The 19,446-nt window shown below is 43.6% G+C and overlaps 3 protein-coding genes across 6 annotated transcripts; all 3 read left to right on the top strand.

Annotated features, from left to right (window-relative positions):
- The first annotated feature begins 3,512 nt into the window (after positions 1-3,512).
- Positions 3,513-7,090, top strand: LOC120666564 (probable inactive purple acid phosphatase 1). Its single transcript, XM_039946431.1, has 12 exons — positions 3,513-3,834; positions 3,951-4,042; positions 4,206-4,272; positions 4,364-4,486; positions 4,593-4,685; positions 4,911-5,040; positions 5,139-5,220; positions 5,333-5,465; positions 5,567-5,772; positions 5,862-5,987; positions 6,122-6,431; positions 6,562-7,090. Exons 1-12 carry the CDS (start codon positions 3,661-3,663, stop codon positions 6,865-6,867), a joined length of 1,842 nt encoding a protein of 613 aa, XP_039802365.1. The 5' UTR covers positions 3,513-3,660; the 3' UTR covers positions 6,868-7,090.
- Positions 7,091-7,351: 261 nt separating this feature from the next.
- Positions 7,352-8,965, top strand: LOC120663733. 4 transcript variants are annotated; one of them, XM_039942632.1, is made up of 4 exons: positions 7,352-7,960; positions 8,457-8,553; positions 8,668-8,757; positions 8,845-8,965. In XM_039942632.1, exons 1-4 carry the CDS (start codon positions 7,454-7,456, stop codon positions 8,898-8,900), a joined length of 750 nt encoding a protein of 249 aa, XP_039798566.1. In that variant the 5' UTR covers positions 7,352-7,453; the 3' UTR covers positions 8,901-8,965. The 4 variants fall into 4 exon arrangements, with proteins under 4 accessions (XP_039798566.1, XP_039798567.1, XP_039798568.1 ...); XM_039942634.1 differs by having other exon boundaries at positions 7,353-7,960; positions 8,457-8,588; positions 8,668-8,945; XM_039942631.1 differs by having other exon boundaries at positions 7,355-7,960; positions 8,668-8,945.
- A 2,213-nt stretch (positions 8,966-11,178) lies between these two features.
- LOC120666562 lies at positions 11,179-15,125 on the top strand. Its single transcript, XM_039946429.1, has 5 exons — positions 11,179-11,644; positions 11,949-12,853; positions 13,739-13,945; positions 14,043-14,176; positions 14,256-15,125. The coding sequence occupies exons 2-5, from the start codon at positions 12,034-12,036 to the stop codon at positions 15,006-15,008; spliced, it is 1,914 nt and encodes a 637-aa protein (XP_039802363.1). The 5' UTR covers positions 11,179-11,644; positions 11,949-12,033; the 3' UTR covers positions 15,009-15,125.
- Positions 15,126-19,446: the final 4,321 nt, after the last annotated feature.

Below are 19,446 nucleotides of genomic sequence, written 5' to 3'. Positions count from 1 at the left end.
ACTCCAACTATTTGCACATAAAATAAAGTAAGTCATACTACGTAGATGTGCAACTAGAGTTCTTCTAGTGTGAAAATCCTCATCCCAAAAGAGTTATGCACCTATAGCCAATCCTATCAAGATTCTACTCTAGAAAATAAAGGCACACAAGGATTGCAATAAGTAAATGCAGAAGCTTAAATGGGGATGAGAGAAAGCAAACTTTTGTGACACGAGGATTTATCCCGTGGTTCGGGTAGCCACAAAGGCACACCTATATCCACGTTGTTGAAGCACTCACAAAGAGTATTGCTTCCCGGCAATCAAGTCTCTTCCGAGGACACCGAGTCCACGGTCACCTTGATCCCAGGTTCCACTAAGGAACTTCTCCACCAAGGAAGGGGGTCTCCACGTCCCCCACACAAAGCTTGTCGTCGCCGCTCCACACCAAGCCGGAGTGTCAAAGACGTGCCGGCGAGTCACCAAGACTCTAAGGATGGCCGGCTCACCAAGATACACTTTGGTTCACTCAAGAACTAGCTCACAAGGTACACAACCTTGCCTTACTCACTAAGGAGCTAACCTAGCACTACCTCTCTCAATTGTGTGCTAAGGACTAAGGATTTGAACACTCGAGCTCTAGGGTGGCTTGGAGATGTTCTTGGATGTGTGTGGGTCTTCTCTGAACTCCAGCCAACTTTAAATGACCGGGGGGAACCCATATATATAGCCCTCCAACTTGAACTAGCCGTTTACAGCCGTTGATCTTTTTCCTGCGTAGGGCGTCGGATAATCCGACGGTGCCTGACCAAGGGCATCGGATCATCCGACCCCATTGTTTTCTCCACGGCAGCCGTTAACTTTCAAACCAATTGCTAACGTCATTAGTCCCAACCTAACCCTAACCGTCCAATCCCGATCCGGCGGCCCTGATCTGCTCTAAATCGAGTCAACTAGACCAGATACCAGTCAACCCCGAGCTCTTTTGCAAAAGAGACCCTCTACTTCTTCAAAATCAACCCGCAGTCCGACTTTGTTCAAAAATAATTGCGAACTAGTCCTGTTCTTTATGTTTTAAACCCTGTTGTTTCATAAAATCAAACCCGCCGTCCTTAGCCGTGGTTTCTCTTGCTAGCCGCTGTAATTAATGTTTAATTACATTTATGCCCTCAGTTTTTTATCAGAGCCCCTGTTTTTTCAATTTCTTCGCAGATAAACCCCTAGAACCCTGTTTTGGCCATAACTTACTTGTTTTAACTCCGTTTTAAGCGATTCTTGCGCTCACGCGATCATTGTAACGCGTACAACAATTATGTAATGTCTTTTTGTACTGTTTATATTGATTGGTGTACTGTTTTCTTATTTTATTCTTTGTGTGCTTGTATGTATCGTTGTGTGATGCATAGAGAACGAGCAGTTCGAGGAGTTTGCTGAAGGTGAAGACTTTGAAGACTCTGAGCAGCTTCCAGATCCTGTGGAAGGCAAGTGTCCTTGATGCATACCCGCTTTACCTATATAACATGCATTTCAATTACACTATTTATTTATTGCTTGCATTAATTTTGATGGATTCCTACCAAGGATGACTAGATTCCTTTACCCTTGCCTTGTAGCCGGGTTACTTAATTAATTTTGATGGTAGATGTTGCTTAGTTTGCTTAACTGGGATGGTATTAAACAATATGAGTACTTATTTATTCTCTATGTTCAACTATGATGATGTAATTAGAAGACCATAAATATTAATCGGAACATGGAACGACCACTCAAGACAACAGTTCAACCACAAGGCTATATGGCTCTGGCTTGGTCAATTAATTAGAAACCTTAGTGTGTGATATGCTTTACCTGAAAAGGACTGGGGGGTGTCGATAGTTGGTGTATAGACCTGCTCGTTTGGGTTGTGGGCTTAGCTAAGACACGTTACCTTTAAGGGAGCTTTATACACTGCGCTGTTCATGAAATCTAGTGAGCAGTCCGCACTAGGGGATCTTTGTAAAGACCTCATAGTGAATCCCTAGCCACTCACCAAAGGAAGTGTTTAAGGGCTTTGTAAACCCGGGCAATATGGGAAACACGATTTGTGGGTGAAGATGTGCCACCTTTGTAGAGTGTAAAACTAACCGGTTAGCCGTGCTCACGGCCAAGAGCGGCCTGGACCCTCACATGATTAAACTATGAAAGATGGACTTAAATTGTGCATTTAACTTATGTTGATGATGCTTTACATTAATTGTGGGATGGTATACACTTATACTTGCTAGTAATTAAGTTGCTTAATAAAATTTGACTAACTAAAATGCTAACTGCTTAAACCCATCGGCCTTTCCTCTTATAAAGCTTTGCATGTTTATTATACTATTCTCCTCTTGCTCAGTACGACATGTGCTCACGCTTGTGTTTATTTATTTGCATCTACACTATCCGGACTGCTGCTCAGACGAGAGATTTGAGAATCTTCCTAGAGATTTCGACGAGTTCTAGGCGAGCGTGCTTTCAGTCGACTGCATGTGGAGACGTCCGTGTTATTTCCACTGCTAGTACTCGCTTATTTGTTTAGTTTATGAGACTTTCGGTCATGTAATAATTATAATACTCTCTTTACGTTTTGGCACTGTCTTTTGGTATACACTGAGTCGTTACATGTGTGTAAACTTTGATCCTGGCGCACATGTAATATATGCATCTGATTTTGTCTTTGAAACCGGGTGTGACAAAGCCTTTGTCCGACCTTCTTTCAACGCAGCGTCGGATCATCCGGTGCAGTAGACTGATTTCCAATTCAAATGCAACATCTCTGATCATTCATCCGACCATTACTCCGACGCTCCAAATTCCTCATGTCGGATCATCCGATCCTGAAGCTAATTTTCCAACTCGAGAAACAGGCTCTCTGGTGCATCACCCGACGTAAAGTCCGACCTTCATTTCTTGCGTTGGATCATCCTGCTGCTTTGGTCGGATAGGCCGACCTTAAGGTCGTCGGTTTATCCGAGCCCACTGTGTTTTGCAGAACTCGTCTAATGCAGTGTTTCTTTGAGTTCTTTCTTCATGTTTTGCTTTGCTATGACTTTTTACTTTATTCTTGGGCCCTGATGAGATACACTTAACAAACACATTAGTCTCAATAATTACGTTGTCACTCGATCACCAAAATCACTCGAAATGATCTAAATGAGGTCATGGTCGTTACACACTGAACTGAACAAACTCACGTGACACTATGACAGTGCCACCCCGCAGCACAGATCCACTCTCGATCCAATCGACCATGGTCTTCACCAATGTGTAACTTCGTTTGTATGCATATGGCACACTTGCACGTACGGCAAAGAAATTATCGTGCTGTCATTTGTTTTTTACTGAACAAAATTGCACTCGATCACAATGACACTGACTGACAACGGCGCCGGCCCAACCTCCCGCTCTGCATTCGGGCGTTCAGTTCCACACGCCACTTTGCTACCGGGAATATTCTTCTCATGCCCTCCTCAATGATTGGGTATATATGTGGCAATTTTTTTGGGCCAATCCTGCACAGTTTCGTCATCGTCGGCGTCGGCGTCATTCAGTCGCTGCCTTCTTTTTTTTTCTTGGAGTTGGAGGGGTTCTTGGAGCTGGCCAGCTCGGGTTTCAGTTGCAGCTAGGAATCCATCAGAGTTGTGAGAAAGGAGGAGGAGCATGAGGCTGCTGCTGTGGGCGGCCGCCACATGGCTGGCCGTCAGCGCCGCGGCGCACCCTGGCAGAGGCACCGGCGGGGAGCAGCCGCTGTCGAGGATCGCCGTCGAGAGGACGGTCCACGCCATCGACGACGCGGCGCACGTCAAGGCGTCCCCTTTGGTTCTTGGTCTGACGGTGAGCCTTGATGTCCCCTGAGGCCCTGACTCTGACTGATGCTGTTTGACAGTTGCAGGGTTCATGGGTTCTTGACAGTCTGGGTAACTTGTGGGTTGTGAATTGTGATGATGCAGGGTGAGAATACTGAGTGGGTGGATGTGGAGTTCTTCCATCCGAGCCCATCTGGTGACGATTGGATCGGTGTTTTCTCTCCTGCAGATTTCAGGTAAAAGTGTTGGTGTCTCGATGTAAGCAAATCAATTGGATCAGAACAAACTCAACCTAATGGGGATAAATGTGCTTATAATGTTGCATCCAAAGGCCAGATTCGATTTGATGTTTCTCTTGCTGAAAAAACAAAATTGATGTTTCTTGTTTGGGCATTTCAGTTCTGCAATCTGTGAGCCTGAGAATCAGAGGCAGTATCCCCCAGTGCTTTGCACTGCACCTATTAAGGTTAGCGTGCAGCCTGTGCAGTTTAACCTCACTTCCTGAAGGCCCATAGTATCGAACCCTGATTCATTTCACCCCCATATCCTCATTTCAGTACCAATTTGCAAATTTCAAAAATGATGACTACAATAGGACTGGAAAGGGATCTTTGAAGCTTCAGTTGATCAACCAGAGGGAAGATTTCTCGTTCGCGCTTTTTTCAGGAGGTCTCTTGTCGGTAAGTGGAAAGCACTGCATCCTCTGAAACAGCAGCTCCAGTATGATACTGAAGGTGCATTCCTTTATGTTCTCCATCTGAAAAAGAAAATACACTCCTGTAACAGCCTAAGCTGGTTGCTGTCTCCAACAAAGTGGCATTTGCGAATCCAAAGGCCCCAGTGTACCCGCGTTTGGCGCAAGGGAAGTCTTGGAATGAAGTAAGCTTTCCTGTCATCCACGACTGCGATAATCGTTTCTGTTGTATGGATCCTAGAAAACAGTGTGCAATGTTTGGGTGTTTGGTTGTACAGTAAGTTACTGTGATATTTGGTGCTCAACTCAGCTCTGAATGAACACGGATAATATCCACTCTGGGAATTAACTGTAGTTACAAACCTAAGAATGTGATGGAAATATCGAATAGTATATTGTTATTATTGCAGATGACAGTCACCTGGACAAGTGGCTATGACATTACAGAAGCAGTTCCTTTTGTTGAATGGGGTGAGAAAGGAGGACGCCGGGTTCTTGCTCCAGCTGGCACATTAACATTTGACAAAAATAGCATGTGTGGTAAGTCATTATTTTCCTAATCTCCCTAGAGAGATGAACAAAGAAGCTTGTACAGCTCAGAGTCTACAATGCCGATTCATTCTCACCTGCAAATGCAGGCGCACCAGCACGGACTGTTGGTTGGCGCCATCCTGGCTACATTCATACTAGCTACCTGAAGGATCTCTGGCCAGACTCACTGTATGTGTTCTGTCTTCCATATATATGTTTGTACATTCCAATTATGTTTAACCTATTGTAGAACTGTGGCTGATCCAGCTACTAAGCAACATGTTGATTTGCAAAATTACAGGTATACTTACAGGCTTGGTCATAGGCTAATGAACGGTACTCGTATCTGGAGCAATTCATACAGCTTCAAGGCATCGCCTTATCCTGGACAAGATTCTTTGCAACGAGTTGTCATATTTGGGGACATGGGAAAGGTTTTTCTTTTTTCCTTCCATCTCTATCCTACTTCACACAGATAACAGTTCGGTATTTTCATTTGCAAGTGTACTGAATCTTCTTCTGACAAATTCTTCAGGCAGAAGCAGATGGTTCGAACGAGTTCAACAACTTCCAACCAGGATCACTGAACACTACTTACCAGATCATCAGAGACCTGGAAAACATTGACATGGTGGTCCACATTGGGGACATTTGCTACGCTAATGGATATTTGTCACAGTGGGATCAGTTCACTGCACAGGTCGAGCCGATTGCTTCGACAGTGCCATACATGATTGGCAGGTCAGTTTGAGTGCCTCATTTCAGTACTTTTACTTCATATGTTCTTCCTTCACTTGTATTCATGGTCAAATGAATGAGTGTTTCTGCAGTGGTAATCATGAAAGGGATTGGCCTGGGACTGGGTCTTTCTATGGTAACCTTGATTCCGGTGGAGAATGCGGTGTTCCTGCTCAAACCATGTTCTACACTCCTGCTGAGAACCGTGCAAAATTCTGGTAAATGTAGTGTAGCTCAGTAACTGCTTTTCAGAAAAAAGAAAAAAAAGTATAGCTCCGTAACACCATAGCACTAGCAGTTTATTCAGATGTCATTCCCTAGTTTTACTAACAGAACTGTTATCCTTCTTCAGGTACGCCACGGACTACGGCATGTTCAGGTTCTGCATTGCTCACACAGAAGAGGACTGGAGGCCCGGGACCGAGCAGTACAAGTTCATCGAGCAATGCCTGTCGTCTGTCGACAGGCAGAAGCAGCCATGGCTTATCTTCCTTGCACACCGTGTTCTCGGGTACTCCTCTTGTGCATACTATGAATCCGAGGGCACGTTCGAGGAACCGATGGGGAGGGAAGCTCTGCAGGAACTCTGGCAGAAGTACAAGGTCGATCTTGCCTTCTATGGCCACGTCCACAGCTATGAGAGGACATGCCCAGTCTATCAGGTACTTCTGCATCAGATCGAATTATCAAATTAGAAAATTCTTTTACATGGTATGGCATCTCGCAAGTTTGTATTGCCCGGAATTCTACAGTGAAATAAAACTGAATTTTTTTGACCTCTGAATTTTGCAGAGCCAATGCGTTGTCAATGCATCGAACCATTACAGCGGCCCGTTCCAGGCGACGACGCACGTTGTCGTTGGCGGCGCAGGAGCCAGCCTCTCGGAGTTCACCACCTCAAAGATCCAATGGAGCCACTTCACCGACTTCGACCATGGGTTCGTCAAGCTCACGGCCTTCAACCATTCATCCCTGCTGTTCGAGTACAAGAAGAGCCGCGACGGCAACGTGTACGACCATTTCACGATCTCGCGGGACTACCGGGACATCCTCGCTTGCTCTATCGACAACTGCCCCCGGACTACGCTGGCTTCCTGAAGTCCCAGTAGTTTTCAGACCGGGAATTCAGTTCATGGGGTCTCTTGGAACAATTTAGTAGTTGTACATATATAACTTTTTTTCTTAGGAGTGCATCAATAAATGAGCATTTTTGTCTGTCTTTTATTTTGTTGTACCTGAAATTTACCCAGCGGTAAATAAGATCGGTATGTATGTGAGGTGCGGTGATTTGCCCATTTCAGCTTATCTTTAAAAATCGAAACCTGGGTTATTCCCTGAGCTATGATTGAGCCACGTCGTCGGCTATTCCCGGCCGTCAGATCGGCCAGGCGGACGACTGAGATCGTGCCTTTTTTCGATTGTTTTCAAAAAACCCCTTGAACTCTAGTAAAATCAATCCGTGGTCCCACCTCCTCTCTCTGGTAATTTTACGAAAAAACCCTTAGATGTTCTAAAAACAACCCGCAGTCCAACCACACCGAGATCCGGCACTCCTTCACCGTGCCCCGCCACCGCCACCGCCCTCAGGTTGTGTGGACCCGGGAACCAAAAGTCCTCCATCTGCTCCGCCGCACGATGCGTAACATTCGTAGGAACATGGGAGGCTCAGAAAGGAAGCGGAGCGATGCCGGCGGTGGAGCTCCGCAAGACGACCTCCTGTCTAGATCTCCAACCCCACTGCGCAGCCCATCTCCGCCGCCACCGCCCTCTCTTGCTCCGTCGCCCCGGCCCCCGTGACGTTGAAGGAGTCAACAAGACGAGCCGCCTCCCCGACGACCTCCGCTGTCGCGTCATCGCCTTGATGCGCTGCCCCATCGTGACTCAGGCGCCCCCCGAAGCCCTACCTCGACATGCTGCCCCACCGCATCGCCGCTGTTGTGGCTTTGGCTATCCCCCCAACGTGCCGCCCAACCCAGGAGCGGCATCACCGCGCACCCCAGCCCCGGCTGAGCTTGTCCCATCCCGAATAGGCGGAGTTGGAGAGGAGTCGGCGGAGCTCGAGATCCCCCGGGACGGGACGGTGGTGGAGCTAAACGAGAGCAACTTTGATGCGGTGGTGCGCGCCATGGACTGCCTCTTCGTTGAATTCTACGCCCCCTGGTGCAGCCACTGCAATCGCCTCACCCCGCAGGTAAAACGATCCCCTCCACGCATGTCGGCTGCCTACTCTGCACTTGCTTGCTTAGTGGTTCACTAGGGAATCGAAGGGAAGCAAGTAAGCATGTCTGAAGTAAACTTCTGCATCATCTATATTAGCATGCGGGTTACTGAATTTACTTCAGTGCATCATCTTTGTTGCCGCAATTCCTATGCAGTTGCCAGCTACAATCCACTGGAGCATGATATCAATCTTATCATCAATGGCATCCTCCAGGTCTACGATACTGTCTACCCACCAGGTGTTTGATAGAATGCTTAATTTTGCCTAGAGCTTGATCAAGAAGCTTTACTATCCAATCAACAACAGATATCTAATGTTCAGAAACAATAGATTACTTATTGATTGACTAAGGTGTGGTTGCTAAAAGAAAAAATAATCCCACGTTGTTTCAGTATTGGCTGCAGCAAGATAATAATTTTGGACTATTGATTGGTCATGGACTTGTGTCTAATTCTTCCCTTTGCAGTGCTGCAGACTGAGAGGGTGCACACATGGCCTCCAGGAGGTGCAGCTACGGCACACCCGTGGGGTGGAGGCTGACTCAAATGACATATGGAGTGTAGGTTAGCTGTTCGAGAAAATGCCCAAGTAGCAGTCGGTATAATTGTTGATTTGGTGTTGTCTTACTGATTAAAAGTTTCAACTTGCATTGATATCGACTACTAATTTTGACATAGATGATTGTTCCAACAAGCTTGCAGTTGATACTGATGACAAACAATTCCATGCTTTCATTGCTTGCAGAGGATGTCAAGCACTTGCATCCAGTAAGTCAATACCTCCTCTCCCCCCTTGCTCAGAACATAAATATAAATCCAATTTGTGTATTGGATAACCTATTTGTGCTTTATTAGATCCTTTCAGGTTCAGAAATTTTATCCTACCTTTTATCCTACATGCAAGGAAATAATGTGGTGATTACTTTTATATCAATTTTATTTTGTTCTGCTGTTTATTTTATGTTACTGATTTAATATTATGTTGATCTTCTGATTTAGTATTGTGCATTAGATAGTGTAATGTTGCAATATCCAATTATCTTATGGATGAATACATCAACATGCTGAACGGTCAGACTTGCACTTATATAAAACAGGCCTACTGTTCTACCTGTATCCGCACCGGAATTCTAGAACATGCCATGTTCACTCCAAAAATATATCAACCAAATGCAATAATGCAACAACTATGCGGTGCTTTGGCAGCTTGGCTGCTGCTCAACACGATGACATTGTGATCCAATGGAATACTTGCATAAGTCGCATGATCTATGACAAGAACCTGTCCAAACTAACAAGAACCAGTCCAAACTATCTCTGAATTTCCTGATTGCTTTTTGTATATACTAGGTTCTGAATAAGTCAGCTAAATTCTCATTTTTTTTCCGAGTGCTACCGAAGTGCTATCCTCTGTGCAAATGTACAGATTTTAGTGATAGATGCTAATATTTGGTAGCTTTGCAAATATCATTTCGTGCCACATCCTATCCATATATGAATCAGCCAAAACAAAATGTGGAGATGAAAAATGAAATAAGCATTTATGAGGTGTACAACTGAGAAATGAAATGGGCATACTTCTTCTTCCAATCTATGTATATATATTTTGTATAGTGCAAATAAAACAAAATGAAGTGTGTACATTTTCAGGAATGATCTACAAATCCAAGTTGTGAATTACACTTCCTTATATTCAATGATTCTGAATCAGTTGAGTTGGGTAGTAACTCTCTTCCCATCAGAGACATTCCAACCAAGCATTGCTTAACCCTGTGCAAATCAGAGAGACTGAGACCCTTCCCTTGTTTTTGCAAATTGCAAAGGTTACACGCACAATTATACGTACACAAATATTTGCTTACATGCATAGATAGAAAGAAAGAGGAGTTTAGGAAGAAGAAAAAAAGATCCACCCTTCATATCATTTTCACAATATTGGATAAACTCTTTGTCGTACAAAAGAAATGTTTATGTGATCCTACCATACACAAAGTCATGTTATGCATGCATGAAATTTCTGAATGGGCTTAAGATTGGAATGTCTATATCTACAAAACTGTGAAACCTTTTCACAACATTTAGAGATGGCTAATACTATATCACAGTAAGTATACAATGTTAATTTGCTACGGGCACTCGGAATCTAAACCTATACTAACTCCCATGCAAATATGGGTCCAACCCGTCCTAACCCAGTTGGACCCAACAACCAAACACTACCGAACAAAACGTGAGAAAATCTGTTAGCTGATGGATGTGCATAGGTACTATCGAAACATGCTAGTCGATGTGGACATGATAAACCCTATTTTATGCGAGATGTGGACTTAAATTATGAAGCTGAGTGCATTTTATATCATGCAATGAATAATTGTGTGAGAGAGAAAAAAATCAAAGACAAGGTGCAGCTGACCAGACCATACATGGAGCAAGATGTGGGCCTTGCACACATTCATGCCATCCAAGAGCTGAAACCACAGAGAAGGACACTGACGGCTGGGATCGAAGACGATTAACTTTTGCTTTGGCAATGATGTAAAGGCTAAGCATCTCTTTTGCCTGTTCCCCGGAAAACAAAGTGCAGTCCTTGGACACTGTACACAAGGGCCGGGCCCCGCCATCATTGAAAGGACAAAAAGGTCAATTAGATAAATTACACGAGAAAAACCAACTCTTTGGATGAAAAAGATTATGGGGATGATGTGTAAAAAATGTGGTTACCTTTAATTTTTACTGAATTAGATAAGATTGGTGCAGCAACCAAATAGGAAATGATTCATGTACAACTTTTGAAACAACTCATCCTAACAGCCTCTAATTAATGCTCGGAGAGGCAAATTAGCAAGAACTTAAGGGGGTTAGTGCCAATTCAAACGACATCAATACGTGTCCATTCTAAAAGATGCACACAAAAAGCCTTCACGAATTTATCTCGTCGATGGTTCTACTCGTGGTATTTTCATGGGACAAATCTGTGTTCATCCGTTTTGAAAGTAGCAGGCTAAAAGAAAGATTGGCAGGTCTTACAACTTTTTGCCTGACCAATTGTGTGGTGGCTGTTGTTTTTTTTTTGAACAATACTACACCATCTTATCTTATGCATTTATACGTGGATCGGAAATTAACTGAATTCCAGCAATTTCGTTTCCATTTTAAAATCCTTTTATTGTGCTGTCGTGGTCCTGTTCCTGGTGGTTTGGCTCCTCGGGATGTTCTTCTTGCCTCCTCCAGACCAAACCCCAAACCCAAGCACCCCAAATCCCACCAAATGCCTGATGCCCAATGATGGCTGCTCCCCTCCTACTCTAGCTCCACCTCCGCCACTCGGGCTTCCCTGTCGCCGCATTGCGGGGCCGGCGGCGGCCGCGGGCGGCGCCTTATTACCCTCATCCCTTTCTTGGGGGCGAGACAAGCCGCCGGCCTTGGCGATTGCTGGCCCCCTGTTTTTCTTGGGGAAAAAAATCCATTTACCTCTGTTTCTGATGTTCTTGGGGGCCAATTCGTGAGGTTGGCGCCGGCGGAATTCGAGCTAGCTTGTCGAGTTTGGGGGGCTTCTCTTCCTCTGCGGGATCTTCGGTCCGCCGCCGCCGCCGCTCCCCTGGTCTGGTACTCTGGTGGAGTGGAGATCCACCTGGATGTGGAGGATTGGTTTTGGGTGAGTCTTGCTTGCTTTGAATGGATTGTTCTAGAAGCTCGTTTCTTTGCTGTGAGTGAGAGCAGTCAAATCCAAATCTCTCTCTCTAGCGCTGCGTCGGTTAGTTGTGGATTTGTGTGATGCGTAGTTCGTACCCATCAATCCGTGGCTCGCTTTGATTAGGCTCCTCCATTTTAAGCTCGCGTGGTGGATAGTCGTTGACATCTTGGGCTAGGCGCCCAAGGTGAGCGTATAGGGTATTCCACTCCTTTTGGGTGTTCACTTATGCTAATGCTGTTAGTCTAATAAGGTTTTCTTCATGTAGGATTGTTCAATCATATTGAGGTGTGGAGATGGAGAGCCTTCGGTGCTGCTGTTGAAGAATTAGGGCGAGTCTTTGACTTCTCCTGATGGACAAGCATGGCAACCCCAAGAATGGGGAGGCGGATAACAATGTGTTTCGCAGGATGATTCCTAATCAGATTGCTGGGGACATCAGTTTCGACGAGGAGAATGTGCCTTACACTCCAAGAAGCTCTGTTCACTCCTCGTTTGGTGGCTCATCAGGCAGGGCTGTTGCTTCTACTAGCGGCAGCCATAACACTGGTTCAGTGAGCCCAGGCCCAGGCGAGTATCTGAGGGATCCTGGATCCATACTGAGTTTACAGCCTTGGATCTTTAAGACAAGCAGCTCAAAGAAGAACAATAACAAAAGGATGCATGCCAGTGGCAGCAGGCCATTTGGTACAGGCAAGAATCTGGTGGATTGCTTTCGAGATGCTCAAGCTGTTGAAGTTTCTGCAAGGAGACCTGGCCTTGTTTCTGGGCCTGGAAGAGTTTGTGGAGCTCTTAGGAGCAGATCTTGTGGGAATTCGGTGGAGCCACTTGTGCTGACGGACAACCCCTGTGTACCACATCTTTACTGTGAGAACTTCGAAACTGAAGAATGCACATTTGCTCCGGTTCCGTCCCCAGTTTCTGCTAGGCCATTTGTTGTAACAGATGGGGGAAGAATAATTAGTAAATCACGCTACGAACCAGTGCCTGTACCCTTTAATATTGGATTCGACAAGGAGGAATTTAGAGACACCTCGATGATTCCAGGAAACGTGATTGGGGTCGCTCCTCTGCCTGAGCTGAAGAAATTCAAACAAGAGGGTAGAGAATCACGCACTGCAAGGCCTGGCCTGTCTGGTTCTCAGAGAAGTAGCAAATCATATGGACAATCAGGTACTTTTTAGCATCATTCCTCGATGTTGGCTATATAATTATTGCGGAGTAATTCCATGCTTCAAATAATTTGCTTCCATGATGTTTTCCTTGTCATATACTATACATCAAATGGAAGTGAGTCAAATACTGCGTTCCTTGGACATTTGGACACCCTGATGTATTATGATATCATGATGGGCATGGTTCATGAATTCTTGTTTGACATGCCTATTATGTCTGCCAATCCAATTTGAAATAAAAACTAAACATTTCAATTGAAGTGCTTAGCTGCTAAGATAAATGGAAATATTACAGTTATACTATAAGATTTTGAGAATTCTGTTATAAGTAGTTGCATAGCCAAGTACACAGCATCCAGTCCTTTGTCCTGTTACTAGCACCAGCACCATCACATTGAAACTACCATCTGTCATCTTTGTACAAACTCAACTCTTGACATCCATGGTCAGGTAATACTACTAGTAGAGAACTTCTGATAACTCGTTGGGGAACTTCTGTTCCTTTCGTTAATTGTTATGACTCCTCTTCACTAGTACTACCTCCATGGTTTTTTTAAAGAAACTCTACTTGTAATGTTATATTATCAGTTCTCTGAGTTCACTTTCTCATTCATATTACTACTTGTGATTTTTCTCATTCTTTCCTATGCAACATTGCTTACTACAATTCAGAGGTCAAATTCCAGAGGACAATAATTCAGATGATGTTTTGCAGACACTCATGTCTTACAGTAACCTCTTTCTCTGTCGTTCTAATGACTGTAAATGAAATGGTGTTTTTCCTGTATGAATGGCATCCTTCTTAACTGAATTCATGTTATTTTAGACTTTTCTCTGCTTTGAAGCATTTAGCAAATCGTAAATAAGGACATTCGATCTGCAGGTTTACGTGATCGATTGCTCCTATTCTCCACTGGGTTGAGCATCGGTATTCTAGCATCTTCTCTGTCAAACAAGAAGGAATTTGATATTTTGAAGGGCACACTGAAGCGCATGGAGAACTTGGTTCAGGATTTACAAGATGAGCTGGAGATGAAAGAGGGTTTAACTGTGAAAGAATTGCCAAATGAAACTACTAGCAAACATTATGGTAAAGTGTCAACTTTTTATAATTTTCTGAGGACATTTTGTAACTTATTCAAAGCAAAAGCTTATGTATTACTGTCAATTTTATCTGCTAATAATAGATGATAATAACAAAATACATGTTGATCCGGAGCCGATGAGCAAAATCGAAGCTGAGCTTGAAGCCGAGCTTGCGAGACTGGAACTGAATATCACCTTGAAAGGTTTGGAAGAAGAAACATCCGACTTCAATGAGGTAATGATCTTTCACCGAAACACTCCATATACATTTGAAGTAGCCTACAATTCTATTTACTGAAATTCTGCATCCACAGGTTGATCAAGAGTTTATTGGTGACATTGTTTGTGGTGAACTGAAAGTTGATATGGTCCCTCGCGACCTCACAGATTACAGCAGTGAAAGTTACCATGGCAGGGACAGCAGAGAAAGTTCCCCAGATTATACACGTGGAGCAAATTATCCTGTCTCACCTAGAGATCTCAGCATTCGTCTCCACAAGGTGATTCAACATAGGCTTGAAGACCGAATCAAGGAGCTTGAGTCAGTACTTGCCCATAGACAGAAGCAGGCACAACTGCAGATGATGGTGGCTGATCGAATCTTCGATGAACGAATCTGCTCAAACAGTGAGTCAGGTTCTTCGTCCAACCAGGAAAGTCCCATGTTCATACAGGAAACTAGCTCCACAGCAGAACCCTATTGTCTAAACCTATCCGGAGATGCACTAGAAGCTTATGATGAAGCGTACGAAGAATTCATGAGAATTGCTGACTCCCCTTGCACCACAAGTACAAACGGAAAACCGCAGGTGACAGAAGATTACTTGGTGGACCGTGGCTTGATCTGGGGCCTGGAGGACATCTCTAGGAAGCCGAAAGAAATACCCACTTGGGAGCAAATTCTGAAGAGTGTGGATGCTAGCAGAGCTCAAGAGAGTGATGGGGATGCCGAAGACGAGACCGACGATGATAGTAAAATGCTGATTCAGCAGATTGTAGAGAGAACTAAACAAGGTTCACCTGTACTCATTAACGCCCAAAAACTTCAGTTTTCTGTGGATCAATAGGTCACTGGACTATACGGCATTGCTTTTGAGATGTCATGCAGTGTAAAATGATCGATGAAAGGGAAATATTGATTTTTTTAACTTTTTGATGATGATGATGATGATGATGATGATGTTGTTGTTATTATTATTATTATTATTATTATTATTATTGATCTGTGCATCAATCTCTTCGAGGCTGCGAATTGAAGAATACATACTTAACTTTTTTGGAGAGCTATACGCTGCCTTGCAACATACAGATAATAGTCTGTTTGAAATGAGATTTTCAAAATGAGTAATCATCATTTCTTTCTAGTAGTGGAGTGTTGAGCATGATTGGAGCATAGGGCTTGCCAAAATGTAGATACTTAGATACTCCTAGACTCCTAGTCATCGTCCCCTCTAGTTGTTCTGGTTATAGAGTTACATGCTTAATAAAATTTTCAGTTACTCCCTTGAGGATTCTTTCTTCCTATAGGATTTCTAATTGCATTGACTGAAACTACTGCAAACTCGCCCAGCTCTGCTACTTATTTGTCCATATCATGATAATCAGAACCGAAGCTGCACTTCCACCATGAACACAACGCCGGCTTCTTCTCCTTTCGCCCAAGAACAGGATTGTCTTCCGATGACTCTTCGATGTTGACATCGAGGTAGTTGTGTGTCTCCACTGCAAGTCTGCAACAACAAAGCTCATCACAACACCTGGCTTTGGAGCAGCATCTTCCAAGAGACGGATCGCCTCACTGAAGCCACTTGTCTTGACGTATACCTTCAGGATGATGCCGCTGGCAATGGCACCCAGACTGAGGACCTCGACGTCGATGCAGGCCCCACTGCATTGATCAGCACTGCAAACTTGACGTCCAAAGCGCAGTTGTCACCGTACAGGCGCCGGTGTTCAATGAAGGAATCTGATCCTTCAATCAGGCAGTCACCTTTGGGCTCATCTTCATCAGGTCAGCCTTCGGTCCGCACCCGGAGCTCAAACTTGATCAATGCCTGGGATACACATTGAAATGACTCGAGCTGGGCTTGTCAGTGACAAACGTGCCACGCCCTACAGTGCAATCATATTCAGATCATCAGTTTGTAGCAGAGGCGCTCTTGTTCACCAATCACATATACGAGATAGCATATATGTGGAACAACTAATAGGGATGACTAGTTTCATGATGATGTAAAGCAGTGTGCAGGTAGACAATTGCGAATTTGCAAACCAAACTATCCCCTTCTCTTCGCATATGTTGTTGTAAATTAGAATGCCTGTTTTATTTTTGTTGTAGCAGGGATTATTGATGTTAGCTTCACAAACTTGTAAGGCTGAAGCCTATTTAAAAAGATATGCAGCTCTGATTTTTAGAATGCTAAAAAGGAGCATGTACAGATACTTGCAAGCTTTCAAAGTTCATATAAGAAATAAAATTACCTTATTTCATGCTTTTACCGTGTTTTGTTTCACATATACATCTTCAGAGTTGTTAATCTCATGCCTGTAGACATAATTGCGCAAGGGCTCAATCGTATCCCATGCTGCAACAAAACCAAAGATCTTACCAGGGCCGGCCAGGTATGAAGATATCCAGCAATTTTAATATCAATGAACTAAAGCAAAAACATTGGGAGGCAGCGGCATTGAGTTGAGCATGCAATCCCTAACATTGCTGATGCTGACTGCAAAATCAAATATTAAAGAGGATACATACAGATTTACAGTAGTTGATGACTATATAATGTATTGTAAATAAAAATAACAATGAACAAACAAAGTAACCACCTACTTCCAGATTTATCACCAAGATTATAATCAGAACCAAACACATAGTTGCTATATTTGAATACAGGGGAAAGTCTAATTGGTGAAGGACCTCGAAGCTCAATATCGGTGTTCGAGGAAAAAAAAACTCAATATCTGGGTTCCTATACAACACATAGTTCTGCTCTTCGTAGCCACAATTAAACTTTGGGACATCATCAAGTGCATATGGGCGGTGAAGTCCTACTCCTACATAAAAGTCACTGAAATCAGCCAAAAGGATAAAGCTAACAAGCTTCGGAGTTTATTGAAGTATCATATTTTGTTGATGTGAAGGTCATCACAAGATAGTTCAAAATCCCTTGCTTTATTAACAAATATGTGCAAAACAATTGCAGTCCATGAGAAATGCCGAGGGCATGCGCATGCAGCATAATTGCTTATTTCAATTTTAAACATAGTCGCATGCTCACGCCTTGAGTTCCATAGACAGATAAGCACACAAAACCACAACAGGCTAAGCTTCCAAAACTGTAGACAAAAAGTGAGCAGGAAAAAAAAGCAGGTGCTTATGCCGCCACCCAAGCAAAAAAAAAAAAATTTTATGAGTAAACCGTACAAAAACAGGTTACCAACCTGTTACCGTATAACACAGGTTAGTCTTCCCATATTAAAGTTCTTCTGGCTTTTTGCTAGACTTTGGGCCTAGTCTTAACTACAGTGTGCAGGGGCACCAAATGAGAAAATCTTTTTTTTTTAATTTCTAAACGAACCGCTGACTTTATGTTATCTACTTTAATTTGGGCCAAATGAGAAACTCTAGTATATTCTCTACTTTATCTGATTTTATCTACCAGATAAGTGTCTCAACTTAATGAACCTGATGTTAAATGGTGTATTTCTGATGCAGTAGGTTGTGAACTGAAATATTCTATCTTATTTCTGTTCTATAACCGACCCAGGGTTTATGAGCCTGTCACGATCCCGTGAAACTATTATATGTCCATGGTACTTTGGGGACCTAAACTTCTCCTATTACTTTAGCCATATAATTGGAGCAGAATCTAATTAGACTTCTTCAGTGTTTGGATCAGTAGTGGGTTTGTTTCCGCTTTCAATCCAAAGCCGACAATTAATATAATAGAACAAAGTATTCATGTGAACATATATATGTTCGGTACCTTTCACATGAATCACATGTTTTTTTTTAATTACCCTCATAGAGTACCTTGTTTCCACACAAACTTAATAGTAGGGGTGTTCCTTTTTTTAGAATATTTTAATGACCGTGACTGAGCATGTTTTTCATTAAGAGAAAGAGAGTTTAAAATTACATAAAAGGTTGGTTTCGGAGACTAGGAAATCAACCCAAGATTTTCCTTTTTTAGAATATTACATGCTTTTTTTTTGTTCTATATATCAGCGGCTCTATGCAGTTTCCAAAAATGAGGGGGGATTAAACGAATTGAGCAATGGCTGATCGCCTGATTTTTACGGATGATTTTGAGTCTCAGTGTCTCACCCGAAGCCTCGAAATCCGAATCCTCGTCACTGACGAGCCATTCATGGCCGTCGCCGATGGACTAGACTCGGATGAATCCTCGTCGCCGTCCGGAGGGGTACGCGGGCAGGGCTGCCGGTTCTTGCCGCTGCGAGGGCTAGTAGAGGTCACCGACGAGCGGCGAGGCGACGATCCGCCGCCTTCCACGGTCTCCGTACGCTTGCGGGCTTCCGCCACGATGACTGGAGGGTTGGCATCGGCAGAGCCCAGACCTTCCTTCGATGGACAACGACAAGTTGGGGTCTTTTTTTTTTTTTTTCAGCCAAGGAGAGGGGTTTGGACGCGTTTTTTTTATTTTTATATTTTTCAAAATTATTTTTTACATAAATATATTTTCGGTTTCATAATTTACAGATTTATACCCCTACCGCCCGGCAGGGGTTTGGACGCATTTTTTTTTATTTTTTTACTTTTCAAAATCGTTTTTTACAGAAATATATTTTCGGTTTTATAATTTACAGATTTATACTCCTACCGCCCGGCTGCGGGGCGGCCGGCCCCCTGCCGCCCTCCTGCCGGGCGGTAGGGACCTTAATGTAAATAAAATTTATTTTTAATCCCATTTTGGTCCCTCCCGCAGGTTAAATCTTGTCCGTCAGTACGGTAGTGTGGCATTAGATGTGGTTTTAAATATTTTGGATAGAAATAAAAACCGTTTAGTAAAGTAGATGAATATGAAAAGTATAACTTAGCAATTCATATACATACGCAACTGAGAACGAAATAGGTGATGCATGAGAACGAAATAAGTATAATATGACGACATGTTCATAACAAAAATACAGAAACAACTAGAAGCACATCCTAACCACCCCGGCCATGTCGACCTCTTTTACGTTGTGCGTGGACGTGGTCTGTAGGGTATGTGTGTCGGTCTGGAGGCCCTACGTCTCTACCTGGACGTCCGGTGGCCACATGTGTCTGGAAGGTAGGATCGGCCTGCTGGTTAGGTGTAGAAAATAACCGACTCCAGTCTTCGAAGTTCGCCTCCAAGGTATCTTGTGTGGCCCCTATGCAGTAGCAATTAAGATATCTTAATCATCGTCTTATAAGTAATCTATTTGGGTACATATTCATCATACGTACCTGTTGGTGGTGGATACGAAGAAGGACCCATATCAGGAAGCTGGTGGTGC

This window comes from Panicum virgatum, chromosome 3N (genome assembly GCF_016808335.1).
Source record: "Panicum virgatum strain AP13 chromosome 3N, P.virgatum_v5, whole genome shotgun sequence".
Classification (NCBI taxonomy): Eukaryota; Viridiplantae; Streptophyta; class Magnoliopsida; order Poales; family Poaceae; genus Panicum; species Panicum virgatum.
The sequence above is the reverse complement of the archived record's forward strand: the minus strand, read 5'-3'. Positions and strand labels throughout refer to the sequence as shown.